Source organism: Anomaloglossus baeobatrachus, chromosome 3 (assembly GCF_048569485.1).
Source record: "Anomaloglossus baeobatrachus isolate aAnoBae1 chromosome 3, aAnoBae1.hap1, whole genome shotgun sequence".
Lineage (NCBI taxonomy): Eukaryota > Metazoa > Chordata > Amphibia > Anura > Aromobatidae > Anomaloglossus > Anomaloglossus baeobatrachus.
Genome location: NC_134355.1, coordinates 334,626,071 through 334,639,882, shown reverse-complemented (window position 1 = coordinate 334,639,882; position 13,812 = coordinate 334,626,071). Strand labels below are relative to the sequence as shown.

Sequence of the window (13,812 nt, the reverse complement as noted above, 5' to 3'; positions counted from 1 at the left end):
TTACAAAGAAACTATACTGCTCATGTAGCCGAGGAGGATACGTGACTGAGTTTTGCAATTTCCTGCATGTTGGAATCTGGTCGAGTGGCATGGTTTATGGAGACTATGGCTTTATACGCTGTGTATATGCACATGTCTGCATCATCAAGGCCAATTAGTATATCTGTTAGGTTAAGTAGCTAAACTGTGGCCTATGACATCTACAGCCATAGCCTTCTATGACTGCCCTGTGGCACAAAAGACGCAAACATGACAAGCTGCACAAAAGAAAAATCCCACTGTAAAATACCGTATACTGCTCAAATAAAGCGGGGAACACAAATCTCATATTGGATCTCGATGTACAGGGTCAAGGTGAAATCTTTACCAATATAAACGGTGTGATTTGCTGAGCCTAAAATGACTTATAAACAGTAAGAGGAAACCAAAATCAACTGAGAACAAAATACTAAATCCCCCAGAAGATGAAAGTAAAAGAACAGATCTAACTTGTGCAGTTTCATGACAACGACTCACAAAATGATCCAGTAGGGCAGGGGTGGGGAACCTTTTTACTGCCGGGGGCCATTTGGAATTTCCTACTAACCTTTGGGGGCCGCACAACATTATCAACTTGAAAAATAACCCTGCTATATTTGGCCAAACGATTAATTAACTCACCACTACTGTGGAGGCAGAAGCTGCTTCTCTTTGGTGTGCGGCTGTGATGTTCAGTGATAGTGATCATCTTGTTTCTCTCAGCTGCTTTTCCAGGTTTGTCTCGGTCTGAAGATGCTGGGGGCATACACATCACAAGAGGGGCTGGGGCATATACATCACTAGGGGGGCATGGACAGAACTGGCGGTGGCACAGACATGACTGGGGACAAGGGCAGCACTAGGAGGCAGCACGGACAGCACTAGGAGGCAGCACGGACAGCACTAGGAGGCAGCACGGACAGCACTAGGAGGCAGCACGGACAGCACTAGGAGGCAGCACGGACAGCACTAGGAGGCAGCACGGACAGCACTAGGAGGCAGCACGGACTGCACTAGGAGGCAGCACGGACAGCACTAGGAGGCAGCACGGACTGCACTAGGCATCACTAGGGAGACACAGACAGGACTGGGGGAGCATAGACATCACCAAAAGGGCAGGGACTGGGGGGCATAGACAGCAGTGGAAGGGTACAGACAGCAGTGGCGAGTACAGAGCACTGGGGGGTACACCATACTGAGGGGTGGCACACAACACTGGGGGGCACAGACAGCACTGACTGTGGCATGGACAGCACTGGTGGCAGCATGGACAGCATTAGGTGGTGCGGACAGAACTGGGGGAGCATAGACATCACCCAGGGGGTACAGACAGCACTAGGGGGGCATGGACAGCAGTGGGGGGTTCCACAGCGCTGAGGGGGTGCACAGCGCTGGAGGGTACACACACTACTAGGGGGTACACACACTACTAGGGGGTACACACACTACTAGGGGGTACACACACTACTAGGGGGTACACACACTACTAGGGGGTACACAGCACTGGGGTGTATACAGCATTAGGGGGTACATAGCATTAGGGGGTACACACAGCATTGGGGGTACACACTGTACTAGGGGGTATACAGCATTAGGTGGTACACACTGCATTAGGGGGTACACAGCATTAGGGGGTACACTGTACTAGCAGGTACACAGCACTGAGCGACGGGGGGCAGCGATGGGTTGAATACTCACAGTACTGGGGTCGGGAGAGGGGGGGGAGGGAGTCATAGAGCACAGCACAGGTCCGGGAGGCCGGTAATCTGCTGCAGCTCTTCTGTGACTTTATCGCAGCGTGCTGCTTACCCCGCCCACCAGAGCACACCAGCACAGGCCGGGGATAAGCCTAGAATGTATGGGCTGCAGTCAGGTCCTGGAAGTCAGGATCTGAATAGAGCTCGTACATTCTAGCATCTACCCTCAGGGCATCAGGCTGTGGGATTTAAAGGGCCAGCAGCCGGGAAAAGCGCTGCTGCTGCCAGAGTACATCGGTCACCGGGAATGTGCCCAGGGGCCGCATAAAATGTTGTCACGGGCCGCATACGGCCCGTGGGCCGGAGGTTCCCCACCCCTGCAGTAGGGTGTATGACCTCAACGTTATGCATTCCCGATAACATGGGGGGCATGCTCTTGAAGAGACAGTGTGGGTGGTGTCCTGTGGGATCTCCTCCCAAACCTGAATCAGGGCATCAGTGAGATCCTGGTTTATGTCGATACTTGGCATGGTCAGATGCAATATAAATAATGAGGTTTTTAAAGGGGTTGTCCACTACCAGCACAACCCCTTTTGATTCCACGTTTCCACCAGGTAAAATAAGAAAGCCCTAACTCACAAACAATCAATCAACAGGACGTGAGTGCAGCCACAGCGCAGGGCTCGTGTGACGTCACAACCCCATGTGAGCCCTGGCACTGCAAGGCCTTACACCGTTGGAAAAGCACCAGTACGGGAGGTGAGTATAGGCTTTATTATTTGATTTGGGGGAAACATGTGGAATCAAAAGGCGTTGTCCTAGTAGTAAACAACCCCTTTAATTGGATTCAGGTCTATGGCATGCGAGTCAAGCAACACACTGGCAACAAAAGCTGGGTATTTTCCAGCAGGAGGAGGAAAACCAGGCCCATTGCATCCCTGTAAGGACTGAAAAATGGCTCTGTAGATTTCAGAGCAGTTACAGTACCATTGACAATCACATGGAGGTTTGTGTGACCCTCCAAGGATTTGACTCAGGAGACCATTATTGACTCACTGCCAAACTGGTCATGCTGGATGATGCTGAAGGCTTATGATTGTCACAAGTGTGGACCTGCCTTGAAGTGTGAAGAGACCGAGGTGCCCATGGTGATCTGACAATTCTTGTGGTCTCTGGCGAATGCCAATTAAGTTGTACAGTAGTGGCCTATGAGTGCAGGTCCCACTACAGGACACTATATGCCACCTTCATGGAGCTGGCTTCTGACTGTCTGGACACAATCATGCACACAGAATTAAAATCTCTACTTTTTTTAGGATGGAAAAGAAATAAAGAGAAAAAGTTGCTTGTCTTTACAAACACTTTCTTTATAATTTGAATCATTTATCATGTTGAGAGAACCCATTTTTTGAGCAGTCTATATAAATAGGATTAAAAATATATAAGAAAAAAAAAAACAAAAAAACGACAGTTGCAATGGCAGCCTTTGTGAGTGGAAAATGAAAAAATGTGAGACTCCAAAAATGACAACGCTGTTTAGAAAAAAGAAAAAAAAAAAAAAAGCTAAAAACATTACCATCAAAAACTTAAAGTTTTTTTCTGTTTTTAGAAAAGTGGACCGCATACAATTCATTAAATGTAAAATAACAAAGCCAGAGAGTTCTCGTCCTCCTTCGCTCCAGGCCCTGCTCCGGTCTCAGTGTTTTGGCTGCAGCGGTGACATCATTTCAACAGCGCACATCACCGCTGTAGCCAATCACTAAGGTGGCAGAGACAGAAAACCCCTTTATTACACTATTACAAATCTTGGCATCACTTAAACAGTACTGAAAAATATAATATGATAAACTAGGGAAAAACATTTTGGAAAATGATAATATTTAGACCATATGCAATTTAACTAAAATAGCTCCCAATAGCCTTCTAGCTCCATCTGCTGGACACAGAAATACTGCACGCTGTACTATAGAAGTAAGCTGATGACAGAGGAGCCAAAACGTACAGCTAAAGTATGTATGTCCACATATATCCGGTGGGAGCAATATATATATTATGTATATGTGTATATTATATATATATATATATATATATATATATATATATATATATATATATATATATATATATATATATATATATATATATATATATATACACACACACACATATATTAATATATATATATATATATATATATATATATATATATATATATAATATACATATATTAATATATATATATACATATATTAATATATATATATATATATATATACACATATATATATATACATATATTAAAATATATATATACATATATTAATATATATATATATATATATATATATATATACACACACATACACACACACATATACATATACATATACATATACATATATATATATATATATATATATATATATATATTTATTTATTTTTGTTTGAGAACTCTGGGTTCTCTTTACATAAATCGGGTTACAGCAGCCCAATGATATGAGATAGTAAGAGTCAAGTGCATGCTATATAAATATCATTCTTGGGAAGTTTGTTAACCCTTTAGCAAATCGGATATGAAAAATATAAGGACTGAAGTTTCTTCTTACCTCAGCACCCCCCATCCACTTGGGCTCATCTAAGAATTCAGCACATAATATATCTTTTGACTGGTCATTTCCAATGACATGATAAAAAAGCTTTTGGTGAACATTGGTGGATGTTTCGGTACCTTTAGAAAAGAAGTAAACATAATGTCATATAGTCATAAGTCAGCGCCTTATTCACATCAACGCTCATCACATCAGTGCCATATGGAGCCCATTAACTAGAATGGGGCCTTCAGGTTCCGGTTAGGATGGCCAGCATGCAGAGATCACTTAGTTCTGCTCTAGGGTATTTTGGGTACACAGTTGTTGTGTACATTATTAATTTGTTGGGCCATCAATGTGATTTTTGCTGTATGTAGTTTGGAAAAAATGTGAAAAAGTATGCTTTATTTTTCAGCTAATTTTTCTGGTAATCATGCAGTGTTAACCTAAAATAGAATTATCTGAGTTTGTCATCATAGACCATGAATTTTGATATAATGCCAATATAAAGTCAATTCAGAATACCTTATATATATGTAAGACCCGGCAAAACTATCAAAAGACAGGGTGCCTAGAAGCAAAAAATAGTATTAGAAAATAGAATAGCTTCGGCACACCAATAAAGAAAGGAGGAACATTTTGTAATCAGCAACTCTCGTTATTTATTGGTGTCAAACGTATGTACAACAACATATTTATATGTATGTATATAGAGAAGGCTTAACTTACTGTATATCTCCTGTGGAGAATACAACTGTACACATACCTCTATAAGTAGGATTTTTGGAACTTATCCGGTTCAATACTTACTCTTGTTTATGTTTCCCCAGATTAATATTCTTTTATGGAAGATATGAATACTTTTTTCCTAATTGATTTTTGACTTGTTGTTTGTCAACTCCGTTATATATTTCTATACAAAACATTTTTTTTTTTTACATGTACAGTACAATGTTACCATTTTTCAGATTGTAACTGATCTAATTATTTTGTACTATTCTTTCGGTATAGACCAATTGTCCTTGAGAAAGACTCCTGAAGGGTCGATACGTTGAACACTTTGTTCTTTGTTATATGTTACCAATAAATAACGAGAGATGCTGATCACAGAATTTTTCTCCTTTTTTTATTGGTGTGTCGAAGCTATTCTATTTTCTAATTCAGAATACCTGGCTCAGAGCTAAGGCCCTGTGCGCACTTGCCGGTTTTTGCCGCGGATTTCCTGCGGTTTTGCTGCATGTTTCGCTGCAGAAAATGTTCATAACATCTCTGCAGTGATTCACCAGCAAAACCTATGGGAAAAAAAAATGCTGTGCGCACTAGGCGGAATTTGACAGCTGCATGTTTTGCTGCGGGATTCCCGCAGCAAATACAATTGCATGTCACTTCTTTTCCGCACGTCGCTGCGGGATTTCACTCCATTGACTGCCATGTAATCGTGAAATCCCGCAGGGAATAACTAACGCAGGCAGAAAATTCTGTGCGGTTCATTGCGTTTTCCTGCGTTATTCCCTGCGGTATTTTGCGGTTTACCTGCGGTAATATTCATCGCTGCCTGCGGTTTGCAGGGAAGTGATGTCATTATGCCAGGAAGAGGAAGCGGAGCAGAGTAAACACACACACAGATAACACACAGACATAGAACACACACACATCGCACTCACACACAGACATATAGAATGCACATAGAAATCAAACGGCCATATAGGAAAAAAAACACGTGGGCTCCGCTATATTTTTACCATCCAGCCAGGTAAGCACAGAGCAGCGGCCCGGTATGCTCAGGCTGGGCAGGGCGAGGGCCAGGGTTAACGTCCCCACCCTCCCGCAGCTGAGAATATCAGCCCGCAGCTGCCCCAGGACTGTCGCATCCATAAGCGGCAGTCCCGGAGTGTCCCCGTCTCTTCCTGTTGCCGTGATGCGGTGGCAGTCAGGGCAATAAGGAGTTAATGGCGGCGGATCGCTGCCACTAAGTCCAGGTTTGATCATGGCAGCGTCTATGAGACAGCTGACATGATCAACCCATAAGTAAAGTGAATAAACACACACACCGAAAAATCCTTTATTTTAAATAAAACACAAAAAAAGCCCCTGGTTCACCCCTTTATTAACCCCTCCCAAAACACACAGCTCCGGCGTAATCCACGTCCTGCGATGCTAGCATCCAGCCGCGACTGACACTGACAGCGCTGAATGCAGCCTGGCAACGAAACAGCAGAGGTAACCACAGGGCATTTCCCACGGCCAGTAATGTGAACACACTACTGCTCGGGAGAAATGCAACATGTGCTCACAGGGACTCTATCTACGGTATCTATCCCTCTATCTATTCTTCTGTCTATTTATCTATCTTCTATCTCAGAAGGAAATTACACGCGTGCGCTAATCTTTCAGACCCTGCGGAATTTTCTTAAGAAAATTCTGTTTTCCAGTGCGCACAGGGCCTAACACTACAACAATGATTGTTGTGAGTGGGAGAAGTGGCATATTTTATCATTTTATCTTTTTGGCTGCACAAAGGCTATCGTTACAGTGTTGGTAAAAACAGCAGCACTACTGGCACCCCCTGGCAATCAAGTGACCATCAATCATTGAGATCAATGCAAGTAAAGAAGACAGGAGCGGGTTTTATGGCTTCAGTCTTGTCTCCATGATGAATGTATTTTAGGCTATGTGCCCATGTTGTGTTTTTATTTGCAGAAAATGTGCACATAAAAAAAGCATGTTTTGGAGGAAAAAAACAGCTGAAAAAATGCGCCTTTGATATTGAATTTGCATGGTTTTTCACATGCTTTTTTCACGCTTCTTTTTGTGTTGTTTTTTTTAGTCATGGCGATTGCGGGGATTCAGGCGCTGTACCCCCACGATCGTCGCTGGTTCTCCGGCTGATGTTACAGCTGGGACCCAGCTCTCTCTGCTCATAGCGCTGCCCGCAGTGATCGAAGCATCAGGAATCCCTTATCTCTCCCTGGTGATCAGGTCACAGGGACCTGATCACTGCCATAGTAACCCTGGGTCGTCGCCATGATGGCCACAGGTTACTGAGCTACGCAGAGCCTCACACACCATGCAATGTGCTGCACTATAATCCTCTGTAGTGATAAAGCTCTGCAGGGGATTATACAAACGCAGGAAATAAATGCAGAAACAATTGACATACTGCTTCTTTTTTCAGCAACAAAATCTGCAAGGAAAAAAGAACCGATGTGGGCACAAGAAGTCAGGATTCTCATACACTTTGCTGGGATGAATTTTCCTTGCTTTTAGTGATTGAAATAAGCAAGGAAAAATGCAAAACAATGCCATGTGGGCACATATCCTAGAATAATAAGGGCATGGGTTTTAGGCTATGTTGAGGACTATCAATTGTGCAAAATTATTATTATTATTATTATTTATTATTATAGCGCCATTTATTCCATGGCGCTTTACAAGTGAGAGAGGGTATATGTACAACAATCATTAACAGTACAAGACAGACTGGTATAGGAGGAGAGAGGACCCTGCCCGCGAGGGCTCACAGTCTACAGGGAATGGGTGATGGTACAATAGGTGAAGACAGAGCTGGTTGCGCAGTGGTCTACTGGACTGAGGGCTATTGTAGGTTGTAGGCTTGTTGGAAGAGGTGGGTCTTGAGGTTCCTCTTGAAGCTTTTCACGGTAGTGGAGAGTCTGATGTGCTGAGGTAGAGCGTTCCAGAGTATGGGGGATGCACGGGAGAAATCTTGTACGCGATTGTGGGAAGAGGAGATAAGAGAGGAGCAGAGAAGGAGATCTTGTGAGGATCTGAGGTTGCGTGCAGGTAGGTACCGGGAGACTAGGTCACAGATGTAGGGAGGAGACAGGTTGTGCATGGCTTTGTATGTCATGGTTAATGTTTTGAACTGGAGTCGTTGGGTGATGGGAAGCCAGTGAAGGGATTGGCAGAGTGGCGAGGCTGGGGAGTAGCGAGGGGAGAGGTGGATTAAGCGGGCCGCAGAGTTTAGGATAGATTGGAGGGGTGCAAGAGTGTTGGAAGGGAGGCCAGAGAGCAGGAGGTTGCAGTAGTCGAGGCGGGAGATGATGAGGGCATGCACTAATGTTTTTGCTGATTCTTGGTTAAGGAAAGCACGGATCTGGGAGATGTTTTTGAGTTGTAATCGGCATGAGGTGAAGAGGGCTTGGATGTGTGGCTTGAAGGATAGAGCAGAGTCGAGGGTTACTCCAAGGCAAAGAGCTTATGAGACTGGGGAGAGTGAGCAACCATCAAGTTTGCTTGGCTTGTTGGAGGAGATGAGTGAGGAGGAGGAAAGACAATGAACTCTGTTTTGTCCATGTTAAGCTTTAGGAATCGCGCAGAGAAGAAGGATGAAATAGCAGACAGACATTGTGGAATTTTGGTTAGTAGAGAGGTAACGTCAGGTCCAGAGAGGTAGATCTGTGTGTCATCGGCATAGAGATGATACTGGAAGCCGTGGGACTCTATGAGCTGTCCCAGGCCGAAGGTGTAGATGGAGAACAGCAGGGGTCCAAGAACTGAGCCTTGGGAACACCGACAGATAGGGGGGTGAGATGAGGAAGTGGTGTGAGAATGGGAGACGCTGAAAGTTCGGTCGGTTAGGTATGAGGAGATCCAAGATAGGGCCAAGTCTGTGATGCCTAGAGATGAGAGAATCTGTAGTAGGAGGGAATGGTCTACTGTGTCGAAGGCAGAGGACAGGTCCAGGAGGAGGAGGATAGAGTAGTGTCGCTTGGCTTTGGCGGTTAGTAGATCATTAGTAACTTTAGTTAGGGCAGTTTCAGTGGAATGATGCGGTCGGAAGCCAGATTGTAGCTGGTCAAAGAGGGAGCAGGAGGAGAGGTATGAGGACAATTCAAGATGGACATGCTGTTCCAGTAGTTTTGAGGCGTAGGGGAGAAGGGATATGGGGCGATAGTTTGACACAGAGGATGGGTCAAGGGAGGGCTTTTTGAGGATGGGTGTAATAGAGGCATGTTTAAAGCATGAAGGGAATACACCAGTTGTTAGTGATAGGTTGAAGAGATGGGTTAAGGCTGGGATGAGGACTGCGGTGATGTTGGGGATGAGGTGCGACGGGAGCGGGTCCAGTGCACAGGTGGTTAGATGTGATCTTGAGAGTAGAGTGGAGAGATTGTTTTCTGTCATGGTGGAGAAGCTGGATTTGGAGGAAGAGGGATGAGTAGCTATGATGAGGGGCTGTGGTGATTGTGGGCCAAAGCTTGCTCTGATGTTGTCAATCTTCTGCTTGAAGAAAGAGGCAAAGTCTTCAGCTGAGAGGAGAGGAGAGGGAGGTGGTGCCGGAGGACGGAGGAGAGAATTGAAAGTGTTGAATAGCTGTTTAGGGTTGTGAGAGAGAGAAGATATGAGGGATGAGAAGTAGGTTTGTTTTGCAGCAGTGAGTGTGGACTTGAAAGTGGTGAGGGACTCTTTATATGCAATGAAGTGCTCAGTGGAATGAGACCTCTTCTGCGCTCAGCAATTCTGGAAGCCCGTCTCAGTTCTTTAGTCTGCCTTGTGTGCCAGGGTTGCCTGTTGATTGTGCAGGTTTTGGTGTGTGTGAGGGGGGCAGCTGATTCGAGAGCTGCAGAGATTGTAGTGTTGTGGCTATTATGTTGCAAATCTGTATTGGATATCATCATTTGGGGCAATCCATTTGTCTCCATGTAACAGCATGATGCAAGAAAAAGGGCCAATTCTCATCTCATTATCCCTTTAACCTGCATGGGACCATATACACAATATGTGGGACTTAAAGTACTATAAATGATTATGAGAGCCCATCAACCGCAGAGAAAAATTAACACTTTACAGAAGCAGTCCAGAGGAATGAATAACAGGCTAAACAATACAGATAAGAAGCATTAGCCCTGTATGGATCAATGGTGTATTATACCATGTAAAGCTAGAACAGCAAGCATAACTCACCATCACTTTTGCCTTCTTGTTTAGGATAAGAGTTGTAGAACATCCCAACACCATCGTGGGTCCAGGACATGCAGCTGAACTTCACTCTTTCTAGGACATCTGGGAGCTCCTCCCGGTTGGCGACTTTCATGAATTTAATAGTAACCCAGTCTGAGCCGCTGTTACTTAACCCATAAGCAAAGTACTCTCCATCCTCAGTAAATGCATAGCCTGGACAAAGGCAACATGGGAAATGATTACCTCAATAGTCTGTGTAAAGCACAACATGTTGTGGATGGGGCAAATTTTGCATGCACATACTGATGACGAGTCCGCGGGACAGAACATCAATACAAGATTGGTGGAGGTCCGACATGCAGCACCACCCACTGAACAGCTGTTCTGTTCCCATTCACTTAAAGGGTCTCTACGAGCCTATCCCAATATGCAATAGGTGTAATAATAATAATATTAGCAAATAACCCCAATTAGAACTGTAGTATAGTACTCCAAAGATATACAGAGAGGGAATTTAGATTATGAGCCCCAATGGGGACAGTATTGCCAATGTATGTAAAGCGCTGTAGAATTAATAGCGCTATATAAATGAATAAATATTATTATTATATTATATAGCCATGTCTCTTACCTCATGTTCAGGGCATTGCAGGACCTTAAATATCTATTGTTACGACATTGCATATAGTCACAGTTGCTAGAAGAACTATACTATATTTCCAATTGGAAGTTTTGGCTAATATTATTATTATTATCGCACCTACTACATAGTGGAATAGGATCTGGGACATGGGAATACCCCTTTAAATTTGAGAAACAATAGTACTCAGCAGCTGTTACTAAGCAATTTATAGGGCTGCAGTGTTATGTTCCACAAATTCCATAATATATATATATATATATATATACACACATACACACATATATATATATATATATATATATATATAAAATTATATTATATTCTTTTTTTATTTATTGATATGATTGGCAGGTGTCTGACCTCAACAATCTCATAATGATGGCCGATCATTAATAGTTTAATCCCCAATAAGCCCTATGAGTATAAGGGTGATCCCTCACATCACTCCTCAGACACACGAAAAATACAGTGGAAACGTGTCCGTGTCTCATAGCACATTGTCACAATTCAGCATACTGTACTTGGTGTGAATGCAGATTCTCCTTCTTAGACAAAAAAAACCCTTTAATTTTTTTTTCTTATATTTTTAATTTCCTTTGAGAATTTGTACATTTAATTGTTGTTTGATCGCTTGTTCGATTTATAATGAAAATGATGGCCTCATATGAAGTACAGGCACATGAGTACCAAGATGGTAGAAATGGGGGCATTGAGTAGGTCCTTGACTGCAAACGGAACCAAGTAGCACTTCACATTTTTGTCCCAGCCCTTGAAGTGGTGCTATCAGTGATTGACAGATATTACCAGTTGTTTTTAGAGGCAGACACTGGCTGTATAACACAGTCAGTATCAGACATATATTTTGGGGGGGCTCTTTTCCTGAGCCCACTCTATATGCAAAACGCACTGGTACATTCATATGCGCCAAGGGATTAAAAGAGGTTATCCACTACTTTAACAATGATAGGTCATCAATTTCTGATCAGATGTTGGTGGTGGCAGCAGGTGGCCGAAAATGCTCAGTTCCGGAGCTGCTCATCAACTGATCATGGCCACAGCCGGAAACTGCACATCTGCCTCCTGTTTATTTGTAAGGGATGCAAATATGCAGATGTGCAGTACCTGGCCGAGGCCTGTATCAGGTGACAGGGCAGTTCCAAAACTCAGCATTTCTGTCCGCCTGCTACCGCCGCCAACACTGAGAACAGCTCTGTGATTGGTTGGAATCACACACGCTGTCTACATCTCTATAGTCTAAAAATAAATAAACAACTTTGCTTGGGGTCCCTCCATATTGTGATACCCAGCGCAGATAAAGCAGATGGCTACAGGCTGCAACCCCTAGCTGTGTGCTTATCTTGGCTGTGTATCAATATAAAAGGGACCCTATGCTTCCTTTTTTTTTTTTAAATAAAATTAAATTATTTAAACCGTGGGAACCTCCATCTTTGACCGCAGATAAGCTGGTTGACGTCACTGCTCACAACTGCGGCTCAGTCAGTCTCTACCTTAAGCCACAGTGTGCAGTCATGTTTCTAATGTGCCCGCGTGCTGCGACTTGAGGATGTAGCAGAGCAGGTTGTCGTTTGACCTCGCGTGGATTATGTTGGACCTGGGTGTTTAGGGTTAATAAATTGGAGAAAGAGGGTGGGTTTGTTTGTATTTTATTTCAAATAAAAAAAATTTTCAGTGTCTGTGTTTATTTCTTTTCAGTGGGGGTGGTGTCTCATAGATGCCTCCCATTACTAATCAAGGGCTAAGGGACAACTGTGGGCTGTCATTAACTCCTCATATTATCCGACTGCCACCGCACCATGGCAATCGAGATGAGCTGGGTAAAGTGCCTGAATTGTCACATCTGACGGATGCAACAATTCTGGGTGATTTCAGGCTGCTATTTTTAGGTTGGGGGGGGGGGGGGCGGCGCAATAACCATGGGTCTCTTCAGCCTGAGAGTACCAGCCTCTAGCCGTAAGCTTTATCAGGGTTGGGTATCAAAATTGGGGGGACCGCACGCCAGTTTTTAAAATTATTTATTTAACTAATGTGGGGGCGCGGACTGTCTGCATCCAGTCACGGACGCTGGGACAGCCGGTAGGAAAGGGAAGTAGTGAACGTATGGGGGTTAATGAGTGGATCCAGAAGTAGTGTTACAGCAGCAAGGGAGACTCAGTAAGTATAACGCTCCTGCTTTCTTCCCTGTTTTTTTTTTATTATTTTTCCTTTTTTTTTTAATTATCCAGGTGACCAAATCCAAACAAACAGTTACATGGAGTTCCATGAGAACTCAGTGTTCGGGGTCCATGCACAGACACTAGGTATGCGGTACAGACGCCGAACTTTAGAGTTCGGGTTCGCCCATCACTACTACAGGGTAAAAATCAGTCTAGGCCACATAATGCTCATGCAGGTACTTGGCTCCTTACAGCACGATACCAGAGCTCAATCAAGTAAGCCAAGCACCGGCGTGTCCATCACCACACCAAGACAGAATGTTACCTACAAGAAGTAAACACAGACTTCAAAAACCACGAGGGACTAATACTGTATCAATGATGAAAAATCCCAGCACTTTTAAACATGCAGTGAATAAGCTGACATAAGTATTTTAAAATTAAGAAAGTGATCTAACCTCGCAACGCAACAGTGCCATCTTCAGAAAATGTATTGGGATCCAGAAAAACCTGAGGTTCAGCATCTAGAGAATCTTGAACATACATCACTCGTTGATTCTGAAGGCCAGAATTGTAAAAATAGAAATACCTTAAACGTGAAAGGAAAACGCTTGTTAGTTACATTACAGTATACAAATAGAAAAATGTGAATGATTTAAAAGTATTGTGCTGTGAAATATTACATTTCCAAAAGAACATGATGCTGCGGCGCCACCTGGTGTTCTTCTGATGTACTTAAAACATTCAACTACGGTAATACATGCAGGTTT

The 13,812-nt window shown here is 43.5% G+C and overlaps 1 protein-coding gene across 2 annotated transcripts in view; it reads right to left on the bottom strand.

Annotated features, from left to right (window-relative positions):
- The window catches only part of PREP (prolyl endopeptidase), a 212,627-nt gene that overhangs the window by 162,897 nt on the left and 35,918 nt on the right, over positions 1 to 13,812 (bottom strand). For both annotated transcript variants that reach the window (XM_075340082.1, XM_075340083.1), the window contains exons 4-6: positions 13,501 to 13,631; positions 10,229 to 10,438; positions 4,322 to 4,443 (exon numbers count right to left, since the gene is read on the bottom strand). In XM_075340082.1, coding sequence (XP_075196197.1) covers positions 4,322 to 4,443; positions 10,229 to 10,438; positions 13,501 to 13,631 — 463 coding nt within the window. The remainder of the gene's footprint in view (positions 1 to 4,321; positions 4,444 to 10,228; positions 10,439 to 13,500; positions 13,632 to 13,812) is intronic.